The sequence below is a fragment of the Aethina tumida genome, chromosome 6 (genome assembly GCF_024364675.1).
Source record: "Aethina tumida isolate Nest 87 chromosome 6, icAetTumi1.1, whole genome shotgun sequence".
In the NCBI taxonomy this organism is placed as follows: Eukaryota; Metazoa; Arthropoda; class Insecta; order Coleoptera; family Nitidulidae; genus Aethina; species Aethina tumida.
Window position 1 is genome coordinate 14,057,518 of NC_065440.1, and position 25,529 is coordinate 14,083,046.

Here is a 25,529-nt window from a genome sequence, read left to right on the forward strand (position 1 = left end):
CAACTGACAATAAAATAGAGCTGCATCCTCTTCATATTCCGAGTTTGTTTCGTTTCGATATTCATTGAAGTGCGATTTTGTGGACGTGGGCGTTGAAATGGATTCGGTTTTTTGTTGCGAACTGAATAACGTGCATTTGAACTTCGGCTGAAGCACAATTAAAGTGTCGTTCAACGGTATCGATTTGTTTATACGACAAAACAATGACCACTGATACAGTTTGTGACAATTAAAATGTTCTTTATTAACTGCACTGCTTCAAGAAATTAATTTACAATTTTGTAAATAAATTTTTCTATTTAGTTAATAATACATTATTTGTGTAATGGCTAAATTATACTTTTATTTTTATCTGAAGGAGGGAACGTTTAGAAATAATTCAAGCAAGAAGAAAATTGGTTTGTTTTGATATTTTAAGTCAAGCAGGATTTTAAAGATTCCATTTTGTCATTCAGACTTTGTACTTTAGAATTCTGTTCTGTGTTTCATTAATCCAATCCTTCAAGGATAGATTTTAAATATCTATATAATTTTGACTCGAAAAATAGAACGAACAGTCGTTTGTTTAATTTCAGACCTTCAATTTTAAAATTCCGCTTTTGTATTTCCTGAATTTACATCGTTCATTGTTTTCAGTGGATAACTGAAACCCCCACTTAACTTTTTCACTCTCGAATTAAGTTAATTAATCTCGTGTGTGCGGTTTTCGGACGTTGCAGCCAATTTCGTATTCAAGGGTGATGTTTAAAATGTGAGTTTTGAAACGGGTCAGGTTTTCTATTTGCATTGTCGGCGTCGATGTTGTGCGGGATTTACATAAAGGCGAAACTGAACCGAATTAAAATGTCAGAGGAAATTGATTTTCAAGTATACAAAGGAGAAATTTGTTTTGAAACTTTTAAACGCAGTTACTGTACTTTGGAAACCTGAATGTTGTTATCATTATTAATTATAATCTATATCATGAATTCGTTATAAAATTTATAAATGGATTTATAATACGTTTTAAAAATAAATTCTCTCATATTTGTTAATTGATTCGTGTCAATTTATAATCAAATTGTTAAATTTATGAAGATAATGTCAATTATATATTAAATCCACTCTAAAATTTGCAAATATAATTATGATATTTTTAAAAGAGAATTCTATAATTATTGTTAATAATTACGAGTTAACTTATAATTTAATTGTTAATTTTAGATGAATTTGATAAAATAAAAGTTAAATGCACTTCAAAATTTATAGATTCAATTATTAAATTCTTTAAAAAAGAATTCTGTAGCATTTGTTAACAATTACGAGTTGACTTATAATTGAATTGTTAATTTTAGATGAATATGATAAAATAAAAGTTAAATTCACTCCAAAATTTAGAGATTCAATTATTAAATTCTTTAACAAAGGATTCTGTAGTATTTGTTAACTGTTACAAGTTAACTTACAACTGAATTGTTAATTTTAGAGGGATATAATCAAATTTAAGATGAATTCACTCCAAAATTTATAAATTCAATTATCATACTCCTTAAAAGAAAAATCTGCAATTTTTGTTAATAATTACGAGTTGACTTATAATTAAATTGTTAATTTTATAATAATATTATCAAATAAAAGTTAAATTTACTCCAATATTTATAGATTCAATTATTATTTTTAAAAAAAAAAAAGAATTCTGTGGCATTTGTTAACTGTTACAAGTTAACTTACAACTGAATTGTTAATTTTAGAGGGATATGATCAAATTTAAGATTAATTCACTCCAAAATTTATAAATTCAATTATCATACTCCTTAAAAGAAAAATCAGTAATTTTTGTTAATAATTACGAGTTGACTTATAATTAAATTGTTAATTTTAGAGGAATATTATCAAATAAAAGTTAGATTCACTTCAATATTTACAGATTCAATTATTAAATTCTTTAAAAAGTATTTTATAGCGTTTGTTAACAGTCACAAGTTAACTTACAACTGAATTGTTAATTTTAGAGGGACGTGATCAAATTTAAGATGAATTCATTCCAAAATTTATAAATTCAATCATCATACTCCTTAAAAGAAAAATCTGTAATTTTTGTTAATAATTACGAGTTGGCTTATAATTAAATTATTAATTTTAGAAAAATATTATCAAATAAAAATTAAATTCACTCCAATATTTATAGATTCAATTATAAAAATCTTTAAAATAGAATTTTGTAGCAATTGTTAACTGTTACAAATTAATTTTAACTACTGAATTGTTAATTTTAGAGGGATATGATCAAATTTAAGATGAATTTATTCCAAATTTTATAAATTCAATTTTCATACTACTTAAAAGAAAATTCTGTAATTTTTGTTAATAATTAGAAGTTGACTTATAATTAAGTTGTTAATTTTAGAGGAGTATGATCAAATAAAAGTTAAATAAACTGCAAAATTTATAGATTGAATTATTAAATTCTTTAACAAAGGATTCTGTAGTATTTGTTAACTGTTACAAGTTAACTTACAACTGAATTGTTAATTTTAGAGGGATATAATCAAATTTAAGATGAATTCACTCCAAAATTTATAAATTCAATTATCATACTCCTTAAAAGAAAAATCTGCAATTTTTGTTAATAATTACGAGTTGACTTATAATTAAATTGTTAATTTTATAATAATATTATCAAATAAAAGTTAAATTTACTCCAATATTTATAGATTCAATTATTATTTTTAAAAAAAAAAAAGAATTCTGTGGCATTTGTTAACTGTTACAAGTTAACTTACAACTGAATTGTTAATTTTAGAGGGATATGATCAAATTTAAGATTAATTCACTCCAAAATTTATAAATTCAATTATCATACTCCTTAAAAGAAAAATCAGTAATTTTTGTTAATAATTACGAGTTGACTTATAATTAAATTGTTAATTTTAGAGGAATATTATCAAATAAAAGTTAGATTCACTTCAATATTTATAGATTCAATTATTAAATTCTTTAAAAAGTATTTTATAGCGTTTGTTAACAGTCACAAGTTAACTTACAACTGAATTGTTAATTTTAGAGGGACGTGATCAAATTTAAGATGAATTCATTCCAAAATTTATAAATTCAATCATCATACTCCTTAAAAGAAAAATTTGTAATTTTTGTTAATAATTACGAGTTGGCTTATAATTAAATTATTAATTTTAGAAAAATATTATCAAATAAAAATTAAATTCACTCCAATATTTATAGATTCAATTATAAAAATCTTTAAAATAGAATTTTGTAGCAATTGTTAACTGTTACAAATTAATTTTAACTACTGAATTGTTAATTTTAGAGGGATATGATCAAATTTAAGATGAATTTATTCCAAATTTTATAAATTCAATTTTCATACTACTTAAAAGAAAATTCTGTAATTTTTGTTAATAATTAGAAGTTGACTTATAATTAAGTTGTTAATTTTAGAGGAGTATGATCAAATAAAAGTTAAATAAACTGCAAAATTTATAGATTGAATTATTAAAATCTTTAAAAAAGAATTCTATAACATTTGTTAACTGTTACAAGTTAACTTATAATTGAATTGTTAATTTTAGAGGGATATGATCAAATTTAAGATAAATTCACTTCAAAATTTATAAATATAAATATCATACTCCTTCAAAGAGATATCTGTAATATTTGTTAATAATTAGTTATCCCATAAATAAATTGTTAATTTTAGAGGAATAAAAGTCAAGTTCACTCCAAAATTTATAAATTCAATTATTAAAATCTTTAAAAAAGAATTCTGGAACATTTGATAACTATTACAAGTTAACTTATAATTGATTTATTATATTCACTCCAAAATTTATTGATTCAATTATTACACACCTTAAAAGAGAGTTTAGTAATTTTTGTTAACAATTACGAGTTGACTTACATATTAAATTGTTAATTTTAAAGGAAGAAGGTCAAATAAAATAATATAATAAACTATTACAAGTTAAGTTAGTAATTAAATTGTTTAATGTAACTATTATATTACACATTTTGAAAGTGAATTTTTAAATTATATTATACATTTTAAATTTATTTTTAATTTTATAAATTAATTTTTGAAATGTGGATGTTGAATTGAAAACTGTTAATAATTTCAAATTAACTTGTAATCTAGTCAATAAATTCATTGGAATCAATTATTGTTGTTCATTAAAGAAAAGATTGACTACAATTAAACGTGTATATTTATGAGGATTTTAAATATTTCCTTCTGATATAAAAATACCTTTGCAGCACTTTTAGACGTACAATACTAATATACATCTTTTCCTTTATGCTCACGTTTTCCTTTAAAGTGATACGAACGAAAATACACTTCGTTCAGTAACGGGAAATCTTTTTATTTTGTTTTCTTTTTCGGAGTTATGTAGGTTATTTAAGTATTCCTTTATATATTGGTCGTATTTTTAGAAGTTTTATACTTCCAACTCGTGCTTTTTGTACTTATGCTCGTCTACTGCGCCACAATTTTAAATACGGGTAATAAATATACAAATAGAGTAAGTTTGGTTCAGAAGTGAAGCAATAAATCAAGATCAGAATCCACAAACATATTTGAAACGTAATACGCCAATTATTAAGTTATTACAACCGAATGTCTAAATACATTAAAATGCAAAGCCTCCATTAATTATGACTTAAGCACTCACACAGTTTGCAACCCTCTCGAAACAACCCTTAAAATTGGGCGCAGTCGAGTATTAACTTGAAGTCCCCGATAAATAATGCACCGGCCCCAAATTCCGTCAAACCTTTGCACATTACGGCTGCATAAATAATTAGAAAATCCGACGTCTCAGATTAATGGCACGGTTGCGAAAAGTCGACGAAGAAACTTATCATTCCGGACACTTTCGCCAAGCAAACAGGCGGCATCCAATCAACGGACGTATTGGCTTTTAATCTTTATATTTGCCTTTCGATCGATTTCGAATTTATGTTTGATGTTAGTTCGGGTAACAATTTGAAATATTTAAGTCGATCTGCGCCTAGTTTTTGGCGTCGCCATAAAAAATTTACAGGCGTGCCGGGGTAAAAATGTAGTTTGCGGGCGTATACCCTCTCTGTATTCGCGTTAAGTGCTTCGTATATAAAGCTTTGTCGGCGGCGAGGGCGGGGGTGGAATTCACTTGACGCTTTTATTTTTTTAATGCTTTCAATTTAATCAAGTTGTGTCACGTTGTAGGAACAATTTTGTACTGGTTTATGGGGAATTAGGCTGGTTTAGAGATTTTGAGAGGTTTTACAAGCTTTCAAAATTTGAGGTTTCAAGAATCTTTATGCTAGATATCATAAAATACATAAAAGACAATCAAAAATAATTTATTTATACATTCAATGGGTCATTGTCATCGTAGTACCACAGTTATGAAGTTATATAATAGTTTAAAATATTCGTCTATATTGTTTTTTTTTATAATTTGAATAGAATTTGAGCAAATTCTCATGAAAAATATCAATTTTACAGACCAATATGTTCCCCTTGTACTCCAATTTCCATAAACAGGACATTTTAGAAGATATTTTAGGAATGCAGCCCAACTTTTATCTGGTTTAAATGATTTTTTTACAGTTTCCTTACTTGGCAATTTAATTTTAGTTATAGTTTATCGTTTGTGTGGTACTAAATTCTTAACTATTAGCTCAAAATATTCATAAATAAACCCTTCATAAATTTCACTGGAGGGAAGGACCCTTTAGGCCTGTTTATTATGAATCTTAATACTGGGAAGTTAGAAAATATGGAACAGAAGACTAAAAATTATCATATATACATCCAGTTGCCCATAGTCCTCGGAGTACCAAGTTATGAAGTCATATTATAATGTATAAAATATTCATCTATATTCATTTCTTTATAATTTACATGAAATTTTACAAACCAATATGTGCCCCTTGATATACAACTTCCATAAGCAAGGCATTTTAGAAGATATTTTAGGAACGCAGCCCAACTTTTATCTGGTTTAAATGATTTTTTTACAGTTTCCTTACTTGGAAATTTAATTCTAATTATAGTTCACAAAATAAAACATTTTAAAAGCTGTATCTGTCACCTTTTTATTGTCTGAATTTATCGTTTGGGTGGTACTAAATACTTAACTATTGGCTCTAAATATTCATAAATAAACCCTCCATAAATTTTACTGGAGGAAAGGACCCTTTAGATTCGTTTAGTAGGAGTTTTAATACTGGGAAGTTAGAAAATATGGAACAGAAGACTAAAAATTATTTATTTATACATCCAGTTGTCCATAGTCCTCGAAGTACCAAGTTATGAAGTCATATTATAATGGTATAAAATATTCATCTATATTCATTTTTTTATAATTCACATGAAATTTCGGCAGATTCTCATCAAAAATACGAATTTTACAAACCAATATGTGCCCCTTGATATACAACTTCCATAAACAAGGCATTTTAGAAGATATTTTAGGAACGCAGCCCAACTTTTATCTGGTTTAAATGATTTTTTTACAGTTTCTTTACTTGGCAATTTAACTTTAGTTATAGTTCACAAAAAAAAAAACGTTTTAAAAGCTGTATCTGTCACCTTTTTATTAAAATGTCTGAATTTATCGTTTGGGTGGTACTAAATGCTTAACTATTGGCTTTAAATATTCATAAATAAACCCTCCATAAATTTTACTGGAGGGAAGGACCCCTTAGGCCCGTTTACTTGGAATCTTAATACTGAGAAGTTAGAAAATATGGAACAGAAGACTAAAAATTATTTATTTATACATCCAGTTATCCATAGTCCTCGGAGTACCATGTTATGAAGTCATACTATAATGGTATAAAATATTTATCTGTACTCATTTTGTTATAATTCACATGAAATTTGGGCACATCCTCATCAGAAATAGGAATTTTACAAACCAATGTGTGCCCCTCGTTCTCCAACTTCCATAAACAGGACATTTTAGAAGAAATTTTTAGGAACGCAGCCCAACTTTTATCTGGTTTAAATGATTTTTTTTACAGTTTCCTTACTTGGAAATTTAATTTTAATTATAGTTCACAAAATAAAACGTTTTAGAAGCTGTATCTGTCACCTTTTTATTAAAATGTCTGAATTTATCGTTTGGGTGGTACTAAATGCTTAACTATTGGCTTTAAATATTCATAAATAAACCCTCCATAAATTTTACTGGAGGGAAGGACCCTTTAGGCCCGTTTACTAGGAATCTTAATACTGAGAAGTTAGAAAATATGGAACAGAAGACTAAAAATTATTTATTTATACATCCAGTTATCCATAGTCCTCGGAGTACCATGTTATGAAGTCATATTATAATGGTATAAAATATTTATCTGTACTCATTTTGTTATAATTCACATGAAATTTGGGCACATCCTCATCAGAAATAGGAATTTTACAAACCAATGTGTGTCCCTCGTTCTCCAACTTCCATAAACAGGACATTTTAGAAGAAATTTTTAGGAACGCAGCCCAACTTTTATCTGGTTTAAATGATTTTTTTTACAGTTTCCTTACTTGGAAATTTAATTTTAATTATAGTTCACAAAATAAAACGTTTTAGAAGCTGTATCTGTCACCTTTTTATTAAAATGTCTGAATTTATCGTTTGGGTGGTACTAAATGCTTAACTATTGGCTTTAAATATTCATAAATAAACCCTCCATAAATTTTACTGGAAGAAAGGACCCTTTAGATTCGTTTAGTAGGAGTTTTAATACTGAGAAGTTAGAAAATATGGAAGAGAAGACTAAAAATTATTTATTTATACATCCAGTTGTCCATAGTCCTCGGAGTACCAAGTTATGAAGTCATATTATTATGGTATAAAATGTTCATCTGTATTCATTTTCTTATAATTACATGAAATTTGGGCACATCCTCATCAAAAATAGGAATTTTACAAACCAATGTGTGCCCCTCGTTCTCCAACTTCCATAAACAGGACATTTTAGAAGATATTTTAGGAATGCAGCCCAACTTTTATAAATGATACAAATAATTTTTTTACATTTTTCTTACTTGGCAATTTAATTTAACCATTGGCTCAAAATATTCATAAATAAATCCTCCATAAATTTCATTGGAAGAAACTCCAATTTCCATTAACAGGACCTTTTAGCCCAACTTTTAGAAACAAACAATTAAATATTTTCCTTATTTTGTAAATTAATTTTAATTGTCAACACAAATAAGAGAGTGTTTTAAATTGTTGTTCAGTAACATAGTTAAAAGAAAATATTTATAACAGTAAATATACGTGTACAAGAAACCCAAGTTCTAGTCCGATTTATCCGAGATTTTCTTTGAGAAAAATCATCCGCACGGAAAAAAAGTAAATACGGTTTTATGGCGGCGCTTCCAGAATCCGGAATATCTCGCCCCATCTCACCATACAAACACGGGCGCAAGCAAACATTTAATTCACCGCCGCACACACACGAAATTATTTTTAAGTGCTCGTCGGTTTTACATTATAACGTCGGTTGGAAATGGTTTTTTTTAATCCGCCTAAAAAATATTATTAGGCATGTCAAACTTTTTATTTTTCAACTTTGGTTCCCCGGAGTGTTTGCTTAGTAAGTCGGATTTGGTTTCGAATCAAAGCGTTGCGTTTAACTTTTTTTTTTTTTTTGAAGCAGGGCAAACCAAAAATGTTATATGCTACTTTATTTATTCAGCTTGGGCCTTTTAAATTGGGCGTTTCAGTTTAAAGCGCTTTGTAATTGTGTTTAATTTTTTAATTGTAAAATACTTTATATAATTGATTGATATAATTCAATACAATATTAACATTATACATTTGATAAATTAACTAAAAAACATTATAATTAATACTTTTTATTTTTTTTTTTTTTGTTTAACTTTGATGTTATTTTCTCTATTATTCATTTATTTTTTCTAATTATTTTTCTATTTCGATGTCTTAAATCTTAAGAAAGCTTTGATAAAATCCTTTAATTAATTACTTCGACATTTAAATTAATTTTTTATTTAATTTTTTTTTTTATTTTTTTTTTTTATTATTCTTTTATTTCTGTATCTAAAATTCTAAAAAAGCTTCGACATACTCCTTTAATTAATTGCTTCCACATTTAAATTAATTTTATTATGTAAAATAATTCATTTGTTTGATAAATTAACTAAAAAATCATTAAAATAAATACTTTTTAATTTTTTTTAACTTTGACGGTAGTTTCTCGATTATTTTTTTTTTATTATTAGTTTATTCCTGTATCTAAAATCCTAAAAAAGCTTTGACATACTCCTTTAATTAATTGTTTTCACATTTAAATTAATTTTATTATTTAAAATAATATTTTTATTTGATAAATTAACTAAAAAAATCATTAAAATTATTAGTTTTTAATTTATTTTAACTTTGCCATTGGTTTCTCGATTATTTTTTTATTTTTTCTTATTACTTTTTTATTTCTATATCTAAAATCCTAAAAAAGCTTTGACATACTCCTTTAATTAATTGCTTTCACAATTAAATTAATTTTATTATTTAAAATAATTTATTTATTTGATAAATTAACTAAAAAATCACTAAAATTAATACTTTTTAATTTTTTTTAACTTTGACGTTAGTTCCTCGATTATTTTTTTAATTTTTCTTATTACTTTTTTATTTCTATATCTAAAATCCTAAAAAAGCTTTGACATACTCCTTTAATTAATTGCTTTCACAATTAAATTAATTTTATTATTTAAAATAATTTATTTATTTGATAAATTAACTAAAAAATCATTAAAATTAATACTTTTTAATTTTTTAACTTCGACGTTAGTTTCTCGATTATTTTTTATTTTTTCTTATTACTTTTTTATTTGTGTATCTAAAATCCTAAAAAAGCTTTGACATACTCCTTTAATTAATTGCTTTCACATTTAAATTAATTTTATTATTTAAAATAATTTATTTATTTGATAAATTAACTAAAAAATCATTAAAATTAATACTTTTTAATTTTTTAACTTCGACGTTAGTTTCTCGATTATTTTTTATTTTTTCTTATTACTTTTTTATTTGTGTATCTAAAATCCTAAAAAAGCTTTGACATACTCCTTTAATTAATTGCTTTCACATTTAAATTAATTTTATTATTTAAAATAATTTATTTATTTCAAAAATTGTCTAAAAAGTGATTAAAATTGATATTTTTTATTTTTTTATCTTTGACTTTAATTTATCGATTATTTTTTATTTTATCTTATTACTTTTTTATTTTTGTACCTAAAATCCTAAAAAAGCTTTGACATACTCCTTTAATTAATTGTTTTCACAATTAAATTAATTTTATTATTTAAAATATTTTTTTTATTTTATAAATTAACTAAAAAAATCATTAAAATTATTAGTTTTTAATTTATTTTAACTTTGCCATTGGTTTCTCGATTATTTTTTTATTTTTTCTTATTACATTTTTATTTCTGTGTCTCAAATCAGAAAAAAGCTTTGACATACTCCTTTAATTAATTGCTTTCACATTTAAATTAATTTTATTATTTAAAATAATTTATTTATTTGATAAATTAACTAAAAAATCACTAAAATTAATACTTTTTAATTTTTTTTAACTTTGACGTTAGTTCCTCGATTATTTTTTTAATTTTTCTTATTACTTTTTTATTTCTATATCTAAAATCCTAAAAAAGCTTTGACATACTCCTTTAATTAATTGCTTTTACAATTAAATTAATTTTATTATTTAAAATAATTTATTTATTTGATAAATTAACTAAAAAAAATCATTAAAATAAATAGTTTTTAATTTATTCTAACTTTGTCATTGGTTTCTCGATTATTTTTTTATTTTTTCTTATTACTTTTTTATTTCTATATCTAAAATCCTAAAAAAGCTTTGACATACTCCTTTAATTAATTGCTTTCACAATTAAATTAATTTTATTATTTAAAATAATTTATTTATTTGATAAATTAACTAAAAAATCACTAAAATTAATACTTTTTAATTTTTTTTAACTTTGACGTTAGTTCCTCGATTATTTTTTTAATTTTTCTTATTACTTTTTTATTTCTATATTTAAAATCCTAAAAAAGCTTTGACATACTCCTTTAATTAATTGCTTTCTCAATTAAATTAATTTTATTATTTAAAATAATTTATTTATTTGATAAATTAACTAAAAAATCACTAAAATTAATGATTTTTAATTTTTTTTTAACTTTGACGTTAGTTCCTCGATTATTTTTTTAATTTTTCTTATTCCTTTTTTTTTCTGTATCTAAAATCCTAAAAAAGCTTTGACATACTCCTTTAATTAATTGCTTCCATATTTAAATTAATTTTATTATTTAAAATAATTTATTTATTTGATAAATTAACTAAAAAATCACTAAAATTAATACTTTTTAATTTTTTTTTAACTTTGACGTTGGTTTCTCTATTATTTTTTTATTTTTTCTTATTACAATTTTATTTTTGTACCTAAAATCCTAAAAATTAATTGTTTCCACATTTAAATTAATTTTATTATTAAAAATAATTTATTTATTTGATAAATTAACTAAAAAAATCATTAAAATTAATAGTTTTTAATTTATTTTAACTTTGCCATTGGTTTCTCGATTATTTTTTTTCTATATATATTATTTGAATTAGGCCCCCCCCCAAACCCAGACTTCGGACAACCATCCACCTGTGTCCCCCCAAAAATCGACCCCCCCCCCTCGAAAGAAAAAACCGCAACCCGGTGCCGCCGTCCCTCCCTCATTGATCCCATTCATAAATCGGGATCGCGAAGCGCGCGGCCCGCTGCGCACCGCGTCCGACCCGATGCGGGGCCTAGGCCGGTCCGCCGTTCGGTCTGTTGCCGTCCCGCGTCCACACACGCCGGGGCCCCACACGCACGCCGTCATCCCCTTGGCTAGTCGGCCACTCGGCTACTTCGTGTTTGTTGTTGTTGCGTGTCGCGACGCGCGTGTAGGTGTTGCACACTGTGGTCTGTGGTTTGTCGACGGCTGTGGCGGGAGACTCATGGGTTTGTCGGATGGGGTTTTCGTGGTCGTTGGTTTTTTTTTTTTTGGCGGTTTAATTAGCTTTGAGTATGTTTGGTTGTTAATTAATTTATAAGTTGGGTAAATAACTACTGTTGCCTGTCATTCTATTTTTTAAATATCTCTCACTGAGTTAAGTTTTATTAAGATTTTAAGTTTTAATATTTTTAATTTTATAATATTTAATTTAACAAAAATATTGACAAATATTTGTTAAATATATAAAATTTAAAATTGTTATTTTATATTTATTTAATAACAATTTTATTATTGTTATAATAAATTTCGAAAATATAAACAAATATCAAAGTTTTAATAATTAAATCAAGTTCACTGATCCTTACAAATAATAAAACAAAAATATACAAAATTTTCAAAATTGTAACATTAATATTTTCTAATTAATTTTAAATATTTATTTATTTAGCAAATTAAATAGTATTTAAATAATATTATGATTGAAAAAGTCAATATTTTTCAACGTAAAAAAATTAAAAGCTGTTAATGGTTATTTATTAACAATGTCTGCAACATAAAAATTTATAAACAATGAAAATATTTAAAAAAAATTGAATAAATATAAAAGTATTGTAATAATTAAATTAAATTCTCTAATTATTATAAAGAATAAAACAAATATATATTAAAATTTCAAAATTGTAAAAATTAAATTAAATAATCCAACTAAATTTAATTTTATCTAATAAATTTTAATTAAATATTTATTTAATTAATTAATTAAGTAATTTTTTAATAATATTATGATTGAAAAACTCAATATTTCTCATGTAAAAAAAATTAAATGCTGTTAATGGTTATTTATTAATAATGAAAATATTTAAAAAAAATTGATTAAATATAAAAGTTTTATTAATTAAATAAAATTCTCTAATTTTTATAAAGAACAAAACAAAAATATTAAATAATCCAATTAAATTTAATTTTATCTACTTACTTTTAATTAAATATTTATTTAATTAGTTAATTAAGTAATTTTTAATAATATTATGGTTGAAAAATTCAATATTTCTTAATGTAAAAAAAATTAAAAGCTATTAATGGTTATTTATTAACTATTTTATTAATGTCTGCAACATAAAGATTTTTAAACAATGAAAATATTTTAAAAAATTTAATAAATAAATATAAAATTGTAATAATTCAGTTGAATAATCCAATTTAATTTAATTTTATCTCATTAGTTTTAATTAAATATTTATTTAATTAGTTGCTTAAGTAATTTTTTAATAACATTGTGGTTGAAAATTCAATATTTCTTAATGTAAAAAAAGTAAAAGCTGTTAATGGTTATTTATTAACAATTTTATTAATGTCTACAACATAAAGACTTATAATCAATGAAAATATTTTAAAAAATTTACTAAATATAAAAGTTTTAATAATTAAATTAAATTCCTAATTATTATAAAGAATAAAACAAAAGTATATTAAAATTTCAAAATTGTAACAATTAAATTAAATAATCCAATTAAATTTAATTTTGTCTAATTAATTATAATTGAATATTTATTTAATTAGTTGATTAAGTAATTTTTTAATAATATTATGGTTGAAAATTCAATATTTCTTAATGTAAAAAAATTAAAAGCTGTTAATCGTTATTTATTAACAATTTTATTAATGTCTGCAACATATAATTTATAAACAATGAAAATATTATAAAAAATTAAATAAGTATAAAAGTTTTCATAGTTAAATTAAAACAATGAAAAAATTTTAAAAAATTGAATAAATATCAAAGTTTTATTAATTAAATTAAATTCTCTAATTATTACAAAGAATAAAACAAAAATATATTAAAACTTCAAAATTGTAACAATTAAATTAAATAATCCAATTAAATTTAATTTTATCTAATTAATTTTAATTAAATATTTATTTAATTAGTTGATTAAGTAATTTTTTAATAATATTATGGTTGAAAATTCAATATTTCTTAATGTTAAATAATTAAAAGCTGTTAATGGGTATTTATTAACAATTTTATTAATGTCTGCAACATAAAGATTTCTAAACAATGAAAATATTTTAAAAAATTTCTCTAATTATTATGAAGAATAAAACAAAAATATATTAAAACTTCAAAATTAACAATTAAATTAAACAATCCAATTAAATTTAATTTATCTAAATATTTTTAATTAAATATATTATATTTAATTAGGTAATTAAGTAATTTTTTAATAATATTATGGTTGAAAAATTCAATATTTCTTAATGTAAAAAAGTAAAAGATGTTAATGTCTATGACATAAAAAATTTTAAACAATGAACATATTTTAAAAAATTGTACAAATCAATATTTTAATAATTAAATTAAGTTGACTGATCCTTAAAAATAATAAATCAAAATTATATTAAAATTTTAAAATTGTAACCAATTTTCTATTTTATAATTAATTTTAATTAAATGTTTATTTAATTTGCTAATTAATTAGTTTTTTAATCGTATTATGGTTGAAAATTAAATATTTATTAAAGTATAAGAAAAAGTTTTTAATGATTGTTTATTATCAATTGTATTAAAATAATGAATTTATATTATTATAATAATAAATACCTAATTAATGGTTCGTTTAAACATTAAAATACAGAGAAAATGCACCTTGTAATTATCCGTTAAATATAACAAAAATCGTGTTAGTAATTGTCCGTTCCCAGCATATAAATTTAATCACCCATTTATTATTTATGTATGTACCCCTATCGATTAAAAATGTAAACCCGACAATGTCTACAGAACCTTGTCACAATTAATATTGCGTGCAACATACCAGGGATAACTCCACTGAAATCGATAATATTTTTATTTCGTTCATTTTCCCAGTATTAAAATAGAAACGTTCGTAGACACTAAACTAAAAGCTTCCTGGATGTGTGCGACCTTTTTTTTCAATAATGTTTAAACGACAGGTGCAGGAATTTTCATCAAGCCCGGGATTAAATGCAGAGTCCGGTTTCACAGGAAATTGCTTGCTAGCGTCGTGACGCCTGAAATATATATATTTTTTGGAGGTGCACTTTTAAATTAATGGCACTGAAACAGGGCAATATATTTACTTTGGTACAAGCAACTTAATTTTACAAAAATTAATAAAAGTTGCCTTCTATAGTTAAAATAACACCCCATATATTTTTTGGTAATTTTAATATAATAATTTTAAAATAATAATTATTATTATTATACCAAAATATTTATCAAATATTATTTTCAATTTTAAAATAACAATATAATAACGTTAATTAAAATTATATTTTATAAATAATTTAATTTAATTAATAATTTTTTTGATTTTTAGTAATTTTCAGTAATTTTTTATTCATTTTGTAAATTTTAGTAATTTTTTATAATTTTTAAAGATTTATAGTTATTTTTTTTTTTTCAGTTTTTAGTATTTCTTATTGTAATTTGTTGGTTTTTAGAAATTTTTACTACCTTTTAATAATTTAAAAAATTACCAAAATATTTATCAAATATTATTTCCATTATTAAAATATTATTAACATATTAATATTAATTAAAATAATATTTTATAATTTTTAGTAAATTCAGTAATCTACTTATTTATGAAAATTTTAGTAGTTTTTTATATTTTTTAAAAAATTTCTCCTTCTCCGTAATTTTTTGTAACGTTTAATCATATTTTGTTAATTTATCTTATATAGATTAAGTTAAAGATTATTTAATATAAAATAATATAATATATAATATAGTTAATATAATAAATAATTTAATTATTAACTATAATACTTTTAATAAAATTACTAAAATATTTATCGAATATTATTTCCAGTTTTAAAATATTATTAATATAATAATATTAATAAAAATTATATTTTATAAATATATTAATTTCTGGTTATTTTTTTACCAATTTCTTGCTTTTTTAATTTATTTTTCTGTTTTTTTTATTGATTTTTAGTAGTTTTTAGTTAATTTTGTTAATTTATTATTTTATAAATTAAATTAAGGATTATTTAATTCAATAATAATAAACATTTTTATTAATTAAAAATTATATTTTATAAATATTTTAATTTATAGCCATTTTTTGTAATTTTTAGTAATTTTCAAACAATGTTTAGTATCATTTTATAAATTGTAGTGATTTTTAACAATTTCCAGTTTTTTTTTTTTAATTTTTAGAATTTTTATTGTAATTTGTTGAGTTTTAATAATTTTTAATAACTTCAATATCAATAATTTTAGTGGTTTTAATATTTTTCAATAAATTCAATAAATAATTTAGTCTTTTTTGAGAATTTTAGTTTTTTTATATTTTATAAAAATTTTTCCTTTTCAATAATTTTTTGTTTTATTCAGTCATTTTTAGTAACATTTAATCATAATTATTTTTATTTTAATAATCTAAAAAATTACTAAAATATTTATCAAATATTATTTCCAGTATTAAATATTATTAACATAATAATTAAGATTATGTTTTAAAAATATTTTAATTTATAGTCATTTTTTGTGATTTTTATATATTTTTTAATATTTTGTTGGCAATTTCTAGTTTCTCTTTTTAATTTTTAGCATTTTTTATTGCAATTTGTTGATTTTTAATAATTGTTAGTAATTTTTAGTCACTTTAATACCATTAACTTGGTGGTTTTTAATATTAATCATGTTTATTTATTATTTTATAAATTAAGTTAAAATAAATAAATAAATAAATATTATTATTCTTATTAACTATAATATTTTAAAAATATAGAAAATTACCAAATTATTTATAATATTTATTTATTTATCAAGTTAAGAATTATTTAATTCATTAATAATAATAAATATTATTATTGTTATTAACTATAATATTTTAATAATTTAGAAAATTACCAAAATATTTATCAAATAATATTTCCAGTATTAAAATATTATTAATATAAAATTATATTTTATAAATATATATTATATATATTAATTCCTAGTTTCTTTTTTATTTTTAATTATTTCAGTAATTCGTAGAAAAAAATTTTAAATTTTAGTATTTTTTCTTCTGATTTTTAACAATTTCTGTTTTTTAATTATCGTTTATTTTACTGTGATTTATTGATTTTTAGTGATTTTTGGTAATTTTTATTCGCTTTAATTTCAGAAATTTTAGTGGTTTTTAATAATTTTCTGTAAATTCAGTAATTTAGTCATTTTTGTGAATTTTAATACTTTTTAATATTTTATAGAAATCATATTTTGTTAATTTATTATTTTTATAAATTAAATTAAAAATTATTTAATTTAATAATAATAAATATTATTTTTATTAAACATAATAATTTGAAACATTACCAAAATATTTATCAAATATTATTTCCTATATTAAAATATTATTATTATATATACTTTTTTTAATTTTCGGAAATTTTTGTCATATTTTGTGAATTTATTATTTTAAAGATTAAATTTTTAGTTTTTTGTGTATTTATTAATTTTTAGGTATTTTTAATAATTTTAGTGATTTATTGATTTTTAAGAATTTTTAATATTTTTAAAATGAATATTCTTAATTTAACTATTATTGCTGTTAACTGTACTATTTATTTAATTTTTATTACGTTCAATAATAAAATAATTTTAAATTAATTTAAACCAATTTAAAGTTTCGTAAATCAAATATAATTAGATAACAATTAAAAAAGTAAAACGCCGCAAAATAAGTTGGAAACTTTTCGCCAGCCTTTAATTATAAATCAACTCAGGAATTCTGGTCCGACGCACGTTTAATTATGTTAAATAAAACGTCTTTAAGCACGCCTTAAATCACGACAAACTTCTGAATTTACCTCCGCCCCAAAGAATATTAACGAGTATGATAATTTTAATCGAACATTACATCAATTATTCATTTCCCTTTTTGTTTTTTGCTGCAGTTTTAATGCGGTGCGTGGACGGTTCAGTCGAACGAAACGTGTTTCATCAAGTGGACAAAATTGACATTTATGCGTTTGGAATGTGCTGTTGCGGTTCGGAAGCACGTGAAAAATTTACATGGAAAACGGCTAAATTGGCACGTTTATGGTGCGGATGTGGATTAAATTTAATTAATTTTCGAGTCCAATAAACGATTTTATTAGCTCGCTACGCCGTAGTGTTCAATATTGACTTTTTATGTGTTACATAAAGGGCTTGATAAAAACACTTTTTCACTGGTTTATAAAATATAATGTTGTCAACAGTTTTTCGTTTAATAGATATTAAACTGTAATAATTGTAATTAGTTAACTGCTTCACTAATTAATAGTTTTACCATCTAATTACAAAGCTTCGTCGATAATCATTCATTAACGATTAATTACTTGATTTAATAAGGACTGACTAAATGATACAGAACAAAATTAAAAAATATTATTTAATTTATTCTATTATAATTATTTATTGGACTTGGTTGATTTAATTTTTTATATACCCAATTAAAAATAAAATTCATAAGTAATTAATTAATTACTTTATTAAGAACTGATTAAAAAACTTTTTGACATTAAAAAATATTAAAATGAATAATAATAATTAATATATTTTTATTTTAATAATTATTATAATTTTTAATTTCCTATAAAAATGATAATAACTTAGACAATTTTAATTTAATTAATAATTAATAGAAAATTAGGTTATATAAAAATAATAAAAATTAAAAGTAAATTAAATATTTAAAACATAAAAATAATAACCATAATCATTAATGAATATATAACATAAAATATATTATTACAAAAATTTGCTATAAATTCTATTAATAATATATTTTTTTCCTTATTAATAAGTTTTAAAATTAAAATATATAATTTTTTGAAAACGATTTTATATAAAAAAATTTAATATAATTAGTGTTATTCATTTTAAAATATACATTACAAAAAAAGTTATTAGAAACAACTTTTCAACGTTTTTTGTAATTAATAATATTTAAAAATTAAAAATTATAACTATAATAATTTATTTATAATAATTTTCCAATATATACAATTTTAAAAATACTTTTTATATAAAAAATTAAATAGGTTGATAATAATTAATTATAAAATACATTATTATAAAAATTTGTTTTAAATTCTATTTAACAATTTTTTAACGTCTTCTATAATAATAATAATTTATATTTATTTTAATTATTAATTAATTAAAAAACACACATTTATATAAATATTACAAATTTTTAAAATTATTTTTTACATAAAAAACTGAAATAATTTGATAAAGATATATATATATATATATATATATATATATATATATATATATATATATATATATATATATATATATTATATATTATTTTTATAATATATAGTAATTAATTAAAAATTCAATGTTATAAAAATATTGATATAAATATTACATATATTTAAAAATTATAAATAATAACCATAATAATTTATTGTGTTAGTAACATTTTTTTATAATAATAATAATAATAATAATAATAATAATAATACTTAATAAAAATACTTTATGACTGGTTTATAAAATATAATGTTGTATATATATATAATAACCATAATAATTTATTTAGAATAATTTTCCAAATATATAAATTTTTAATGATATATTTTTATTAATAATTAATTATAAAATACATTATTATAAATATTTGCATTAAATCGTATTAGTAGTTTTTATAATAATAATAATAATAATAATTTATTCTTATTTTAATATAAAATAACTTTTATATAAAAAAATTAAAATTAATATATATTAAAAATGATATTTATTTTAATTAATAATTAATTATATTATAAGTAACAATAGTAACAATATTGTTTTATTTTTTTATAATAATAATAATTTTTTTTTATTCTAATTAGTGTTTAATTAAAAAATACAATGTTATAAAAATGTTAACATTAATATTATAAATACTTAAAAATTAAAAATAATAGCCGTAATAATTTATTTATAAAAATTTTCCAATATATACAGTTTTAAAAATATTTTTTATATAAAAAATTGCAGTAAATCACATTAGTAATAAATTTTAAATTTTTTTATATAATAATTAAATATAATGTATATGATTAGGAATATATGAAATTACTATAAAATCATATTATTAATAAATTTTCAATATATTTTATAATAATAATAATTCGAGTTTATTTTAATTAGTAATTAATTTAAAAATACAAAAAAAATAAGAACATTAATATTATTATTATAATTATCTAATTTATCATATTAATGAATTGTATACATATGACATATAAATTTTATAATAAATAATTTGAGTTTATTTTAATTAGTAATTAATTTAAAAATACAAAAAAATAAGAACAATGAATTGTACAACATAAAAAGTTTTTTATATAAATTGAAACATTTAATAATTTATAAAAATGTTATATGAAAAGAAATATATAAAAGAATACATTTGTACAAGTAAATATTTAATCAATTTACTAAGAAAAATGTCTTTTCTAATGTCAATAAACAATGAGGAAATTAAAAAACGTAATTAAAAGTAAATATTTTCTGTTATTATTAAAATTTATTAATAAAAAATATCACATCTCGTTATTCATTTGGTAGAAGTTTCTAGGAAAAAAATAATATGTGGCGGAACGTATCCGTTTGGTAAACAACATAAATAAACTTTGAGAGAAACTTCCATCTCCCATTAAACGCACATTCCCAACCTCACGAACAAACTCTTTCTCGTTGCTCCTCCACATCCGAACGTGCACGATACATTTTTTTTTTTTCTTTTTTTCGTTTTTCTTCCCGGCTCATAAATCAACAGACGACTACTCCTGACGAAAATCGGTGGCGGCGACGCGTATCCTTGCAAATGCATATCGATTCGCCATAAAAGTCTTGGCAGGAACTTATGCACGTTAATCCGTCCGCGGAATAACAAAAGGGGATTTTATAGCAGACGTCGTTGATGGCATCTTGAGTTTATGCCCGGCGTCAAACCCGCCACGGCCGTGCGACAGGTATTATCGGAGTTGGGGGCTTAATTCGGTGTTTGCAGGACGAGGCGAAGATGGTTCATCTGGGAGTCGGCGGTCAGTACATCGTCGAGGGGGGGAGCGCTTACGGCTCCTCCAATCCCGACGATGTCATTATCGAGACCAAGAAAATTGTAAGTTGTATTTCAAAAATCCAATAATATTGTTAAATATTGTAATGTCAGTTGCCTAAGGACGACCCACTGATGTGCTGCCACTTCGTGCCATAAAATTAAACAAATTGTATGTATTACAATATAAAGACAGATAATAACATCGAGAGCATTTTATTTTGTAAAAAACCCCCACGAAATTGAATTTGAAAACGACGAAAGACGACGTTATGTAAATCAGCAGCACAGACACACACGCTGACGAGTGAATTTTCCTTTTTGCCACGAATACATGAATAATATTTTCCGCGGTGGTTTTAATGCCGTTTTTTCGCCGGCCGCATATAATTTTAAAGTTTCGTCATGCATCGGGAATGTTTACAGATGTCGGTGCTTACTTTAACTCGATTTACCATCGATTTTCCTTCGAGGTTTTTTTTACATTATTTCCACGTTATTCGTGGCTGCGTCACGTGATTTAGCGTTTTAATTTCAATTTGTTTGGCTCAATTCCCTCTTCTTTTTTTGTTGCAGGTAAGTCGAACGTCGGAATTGCCTCCTACCCCCTACCCCTGGGGTGGTAAGATTAAACATGCACTAAATGATTATGATCCTGGACGGGGGTGTTAAATTATGCATGGGAATCGATATTGCGGCCGTTTTATATATTTTCGAAACGGGTTAACAAGTATTTTATTTGTTGTGGCACAATGGAAATTAATAAAAACGGGCACGAAATGTCACGTATTCATGTGCGACGTATTAATTACGTCCATTATGATATTATATTTCCCCTTCCTGAACTACATTAACTGATTAAATTATTCTTTTTTATTGTATATTTTATAGAGAATTAAATTTATTAATTTAACAGTGAGTTAATATTCTTGTTATATAAAATAATTAAATTCAAATTTTATAAAAAGTAAAACTATTATTAAATTTCTTAATTTTTTAATAAAATATAATTTTTTCATTACATTTACTGAATTTTTAAAATTTGTGGTCTATAAATAATTTCTATTGAGTGATATTTTAAAAACAAAAAAAAACTATTTTTTGTTTAGAATATTTATCAAATATGTTGTTGACCAAACTAAAAATTCAACAATTAACGTGGTCAAAATAAACAATTATGCTGCACAAATCAGTAGTGTCTAAAATTTTAAGCATACAAATCATTAACACATTACCATAAATCGCATAAACAATAATGACAAAACCAAAATTAGCAATTTAAAGTTGCGTAATCGATTTTCCTATTCGAAACGAGAATTATTGTTAGTGCTGTGTTTATTACTAATTGACTCGCATTATTGTTCCATATAATAGCATTAAAAGTTTAATTACTTATAATTAGTGGTGTTTTCAAATTAATTTTATAACAAACAGATAATTTGGTGAGTGTACTTTAATTATTTAATATCAGTAATTATTGTAAATATTGTGAAAAGCTTAAAAGTTTTAAAAAATATTCAATGATGTAAACAAGGAAGAAAAAGTGGGGAATCCCCTGAGTCTACACTACTGTGCATTGTGGAAAAAGTTTGTTACCTTGAATTGTATCTATGTTAGTGTAATACGTGCCAAATTTAAATACGACTGGACCAAAGGTTACGGAAATATTATTAAAAAACAAATTTTGAGATATTTTCTTCAAGAGAAACTTTAGAGAGAAATTTTATTTAGAATTTCTTCATTATTTGACGTGTTATATCCTCTACCAAATTTTCACCACAATTCTAGAAACATGTAGGGTATGTTGTAATGTGGGTTGCATAGATGCATGACTGATAGAGGTGCTGCCATCTTCAGTCTTAAAAATACACGATTCGTGCAATTATTAAATAATATTTTTAAGACGTTAAAATAATTAAAAATTTGACCTTGGAACTTTACATACAGTTTTATAATAATGTGCCCAAAATATGGCAATAGACATTAATTACCGTAAAAATAACAGGGGTTTGAGATTCCTCGTTCTTAACATTGGCAATATGCGTTAGAAAATTATGAAAATCATTTACGTAGTTATGGTGGGTCTTTCGTAGTGCATATAGGTCTTTGGACTTCTCGAATTTCAGTTCAAAGATGCTCCTACATTTTCTAAAAAAATTGCCGATGATAAAGTGTTGAAGTGTTTCACAGAAAATGTACAAAAAAATACTAAAACAGATTTTACTTTCCATTTTTGACTTTGGAACTTATTTAGCAATTTTTTATTCATAATTTAATGAATAAATTGTTAATTTTTCTAAATTTAGCTTTTTTAATATTAAATTATTGAAAAATATAAAAGAAAATTACTATTTTGATATTTAAATTAGAGATAGTTTCTTCAAGAGAGAAACTTTATTAAATAATATTTTTAACACGTAAAAATAATCAAAAATTTGTATAAATATTTGTTTTTGAAATTGTTCAAAGTCATCAAATTAATCAATAATTAATTTAAAATGTGTAAGGCTCGATAAGTCTATAATAAAAAATACACAATATGATTTTATGTAAAATGGAAAAATTGATATAAATATGTATTAACTGTCTCCATTATGATATTATGTTTCCCCCCTGAACTACATTAACTGATTAATTCATATTGTTGTTGTACAAAACATATTTTATATAAAGCTTATAAATAAATTATAATTTATTAAAATATTCACATTTGCATAACACAAAATTGGGAATATCTTGTATTGTTTGGTAATGTAAACATGGTTGCATAAAGACATCCGAGTAAAGTGCTGCCATCTCGCTCCCCATTATTTATTAAACACAATCTGTTTCACATAATCAAACAAGGCAATTGGATAAACAAACAAAACAGTCCCAGGAACATTGTGTTCCATCCTTGAAATTAGTTTAAATCAGTTTACTAATTGGATTATGCAACTTATTGTAAATTGTTCGTGAGCTTGGCAAAATTGCGTTCGACATGTCCATTATGAATCGTATTTCGGCCGTAAGACACGTAATTCGTCGCAACGAAATCGATACAAAATCCGGGCATTACAAGACAACAATAAATTTCCCTCAACGGAAAGTATCTATAAGAAGACCGGCTTTTGTTGGATATTTTTATTCTTTATACTCCGCCGCCTTTTATTATTTATTTTTCGTCCCGTAAATCCCCCCGTTGTGATTGAATTTTCTTGGTGTGACGCACGACTAATTAATTCGAACGTCGCACGGGACATTTACATATTAATACTCCGGCTTCTCCGTCCACTCGTGCCGGAGGTGTATTGACAGCGGTGCAAACATTCAATTTAACGATATGCAAACGTTTTTATTTTTATCCTTGTCCGCCCCGATTGCGACGCGGGGCTGTAATTAACGTTGCTTTCGGGTGAGATTTGCCCTAATTGAATTTTAAATATAGAACTGTTCGAAATGTTTTTTTTTTTCTTTTTGTGCCGTGAACTTTGGGTACACGGGCTGCTAGAATGCCGCTATTTAACAGCTAACATTTCATTCCGATATTGGGAAACGTCGATATTAGGATCGCGTTGAATTACTTCGTTCCAGAATCTCTTTCGACGCTGTTATTGCGATCCAATGGGTCTACGTTATAAAATATCGGTTGTCAATAAATTTTAAAATTTTATTAAACACTAAAACTAAACTTTTTTTTGCTTTTTGTATTCTAATCATAATGTTACTAATATTAGATCAAATTAAATCAAATTTTTCGTTTCCTTTGAGTACATTTTTAGATGTTTTTATAAGAACTTAAATAAAGTAATTTGTCACCAAGTTTCTCACTTTAGAACCTGATTTAAGGTTTGCCATTCATAGTTTGGCTTAATATTAGGAGAAATATTGAAAAAATAAATAAATAAAGTTTTTTTTTTCATAGTTTTCTTTTTATTTTATCTATTTTTCAGAAGAATGTACAAAGAATTACTAAAAGTGATTTTACTTTCCTTTTTTGACTTTGGAACTTATTTATCAATTTTTTATTCATAATTTAATGAATATTAGAACAAATTAAATTGTTAAATTACCAAAATATTTTATATATTAAATTGTTAAAAAATGTATAAGAAAATTATTAAGATATTTTTTTAATCCAAGTTTTTACTGTGAAATTTATTTATAGTTTATTAGTTTTGTACTCAAATTTTATGAATATTGTACAAAATTAAATAGTTTTTTCAAAATTTTGTTTTTCTTTTAACAGTGTCTCATAAAAAATACACAAAAAAATACTAAAACAGATTTTACTTTCCATTTTTGACTTCGGAATTTATTTCGTAATTTTTTATTCACAATTTAATGAATATTAGAATAAATAAATTTTTATTTTTTCAAAATTTAGCTTTTTTATATGTTAACAGCTTTTTACAAAAAATTTGTAAAAAATTACTAAAAGTGATTTCACTTATATTTTTGACTTACGAATTTA

General features: G+C 22.7%; 1 protein-coding gene across 1 annotated transcript in view; it reads left to right on the forward strand.

Annotated features, from left to right (window-relative positions):
* Positions 1–11,863: 11,863 nt before the first annotated feature.
* The window catches only part of LOC126265999 (uncharacterized), a 61,303-nt gene continuing 47,637 nt past the window's right edge, over positions 11,864–25,529 (forward strand). The window contains exons 1-2 of the mRNA XM_049969123.1: positions 11,864–11,955; positions 21,029–21,139. Coding sequence (XP_049825080.1) covers positions 21,041–21,139 — 99 coding nt within the window. The 5' untranslated portion in view covers positions 11,864–11,955; positions 21,029–21,040. The remainder of the gene's footprint in view (positions 11,956–21,028; positions 21,140–25,529) is intronic.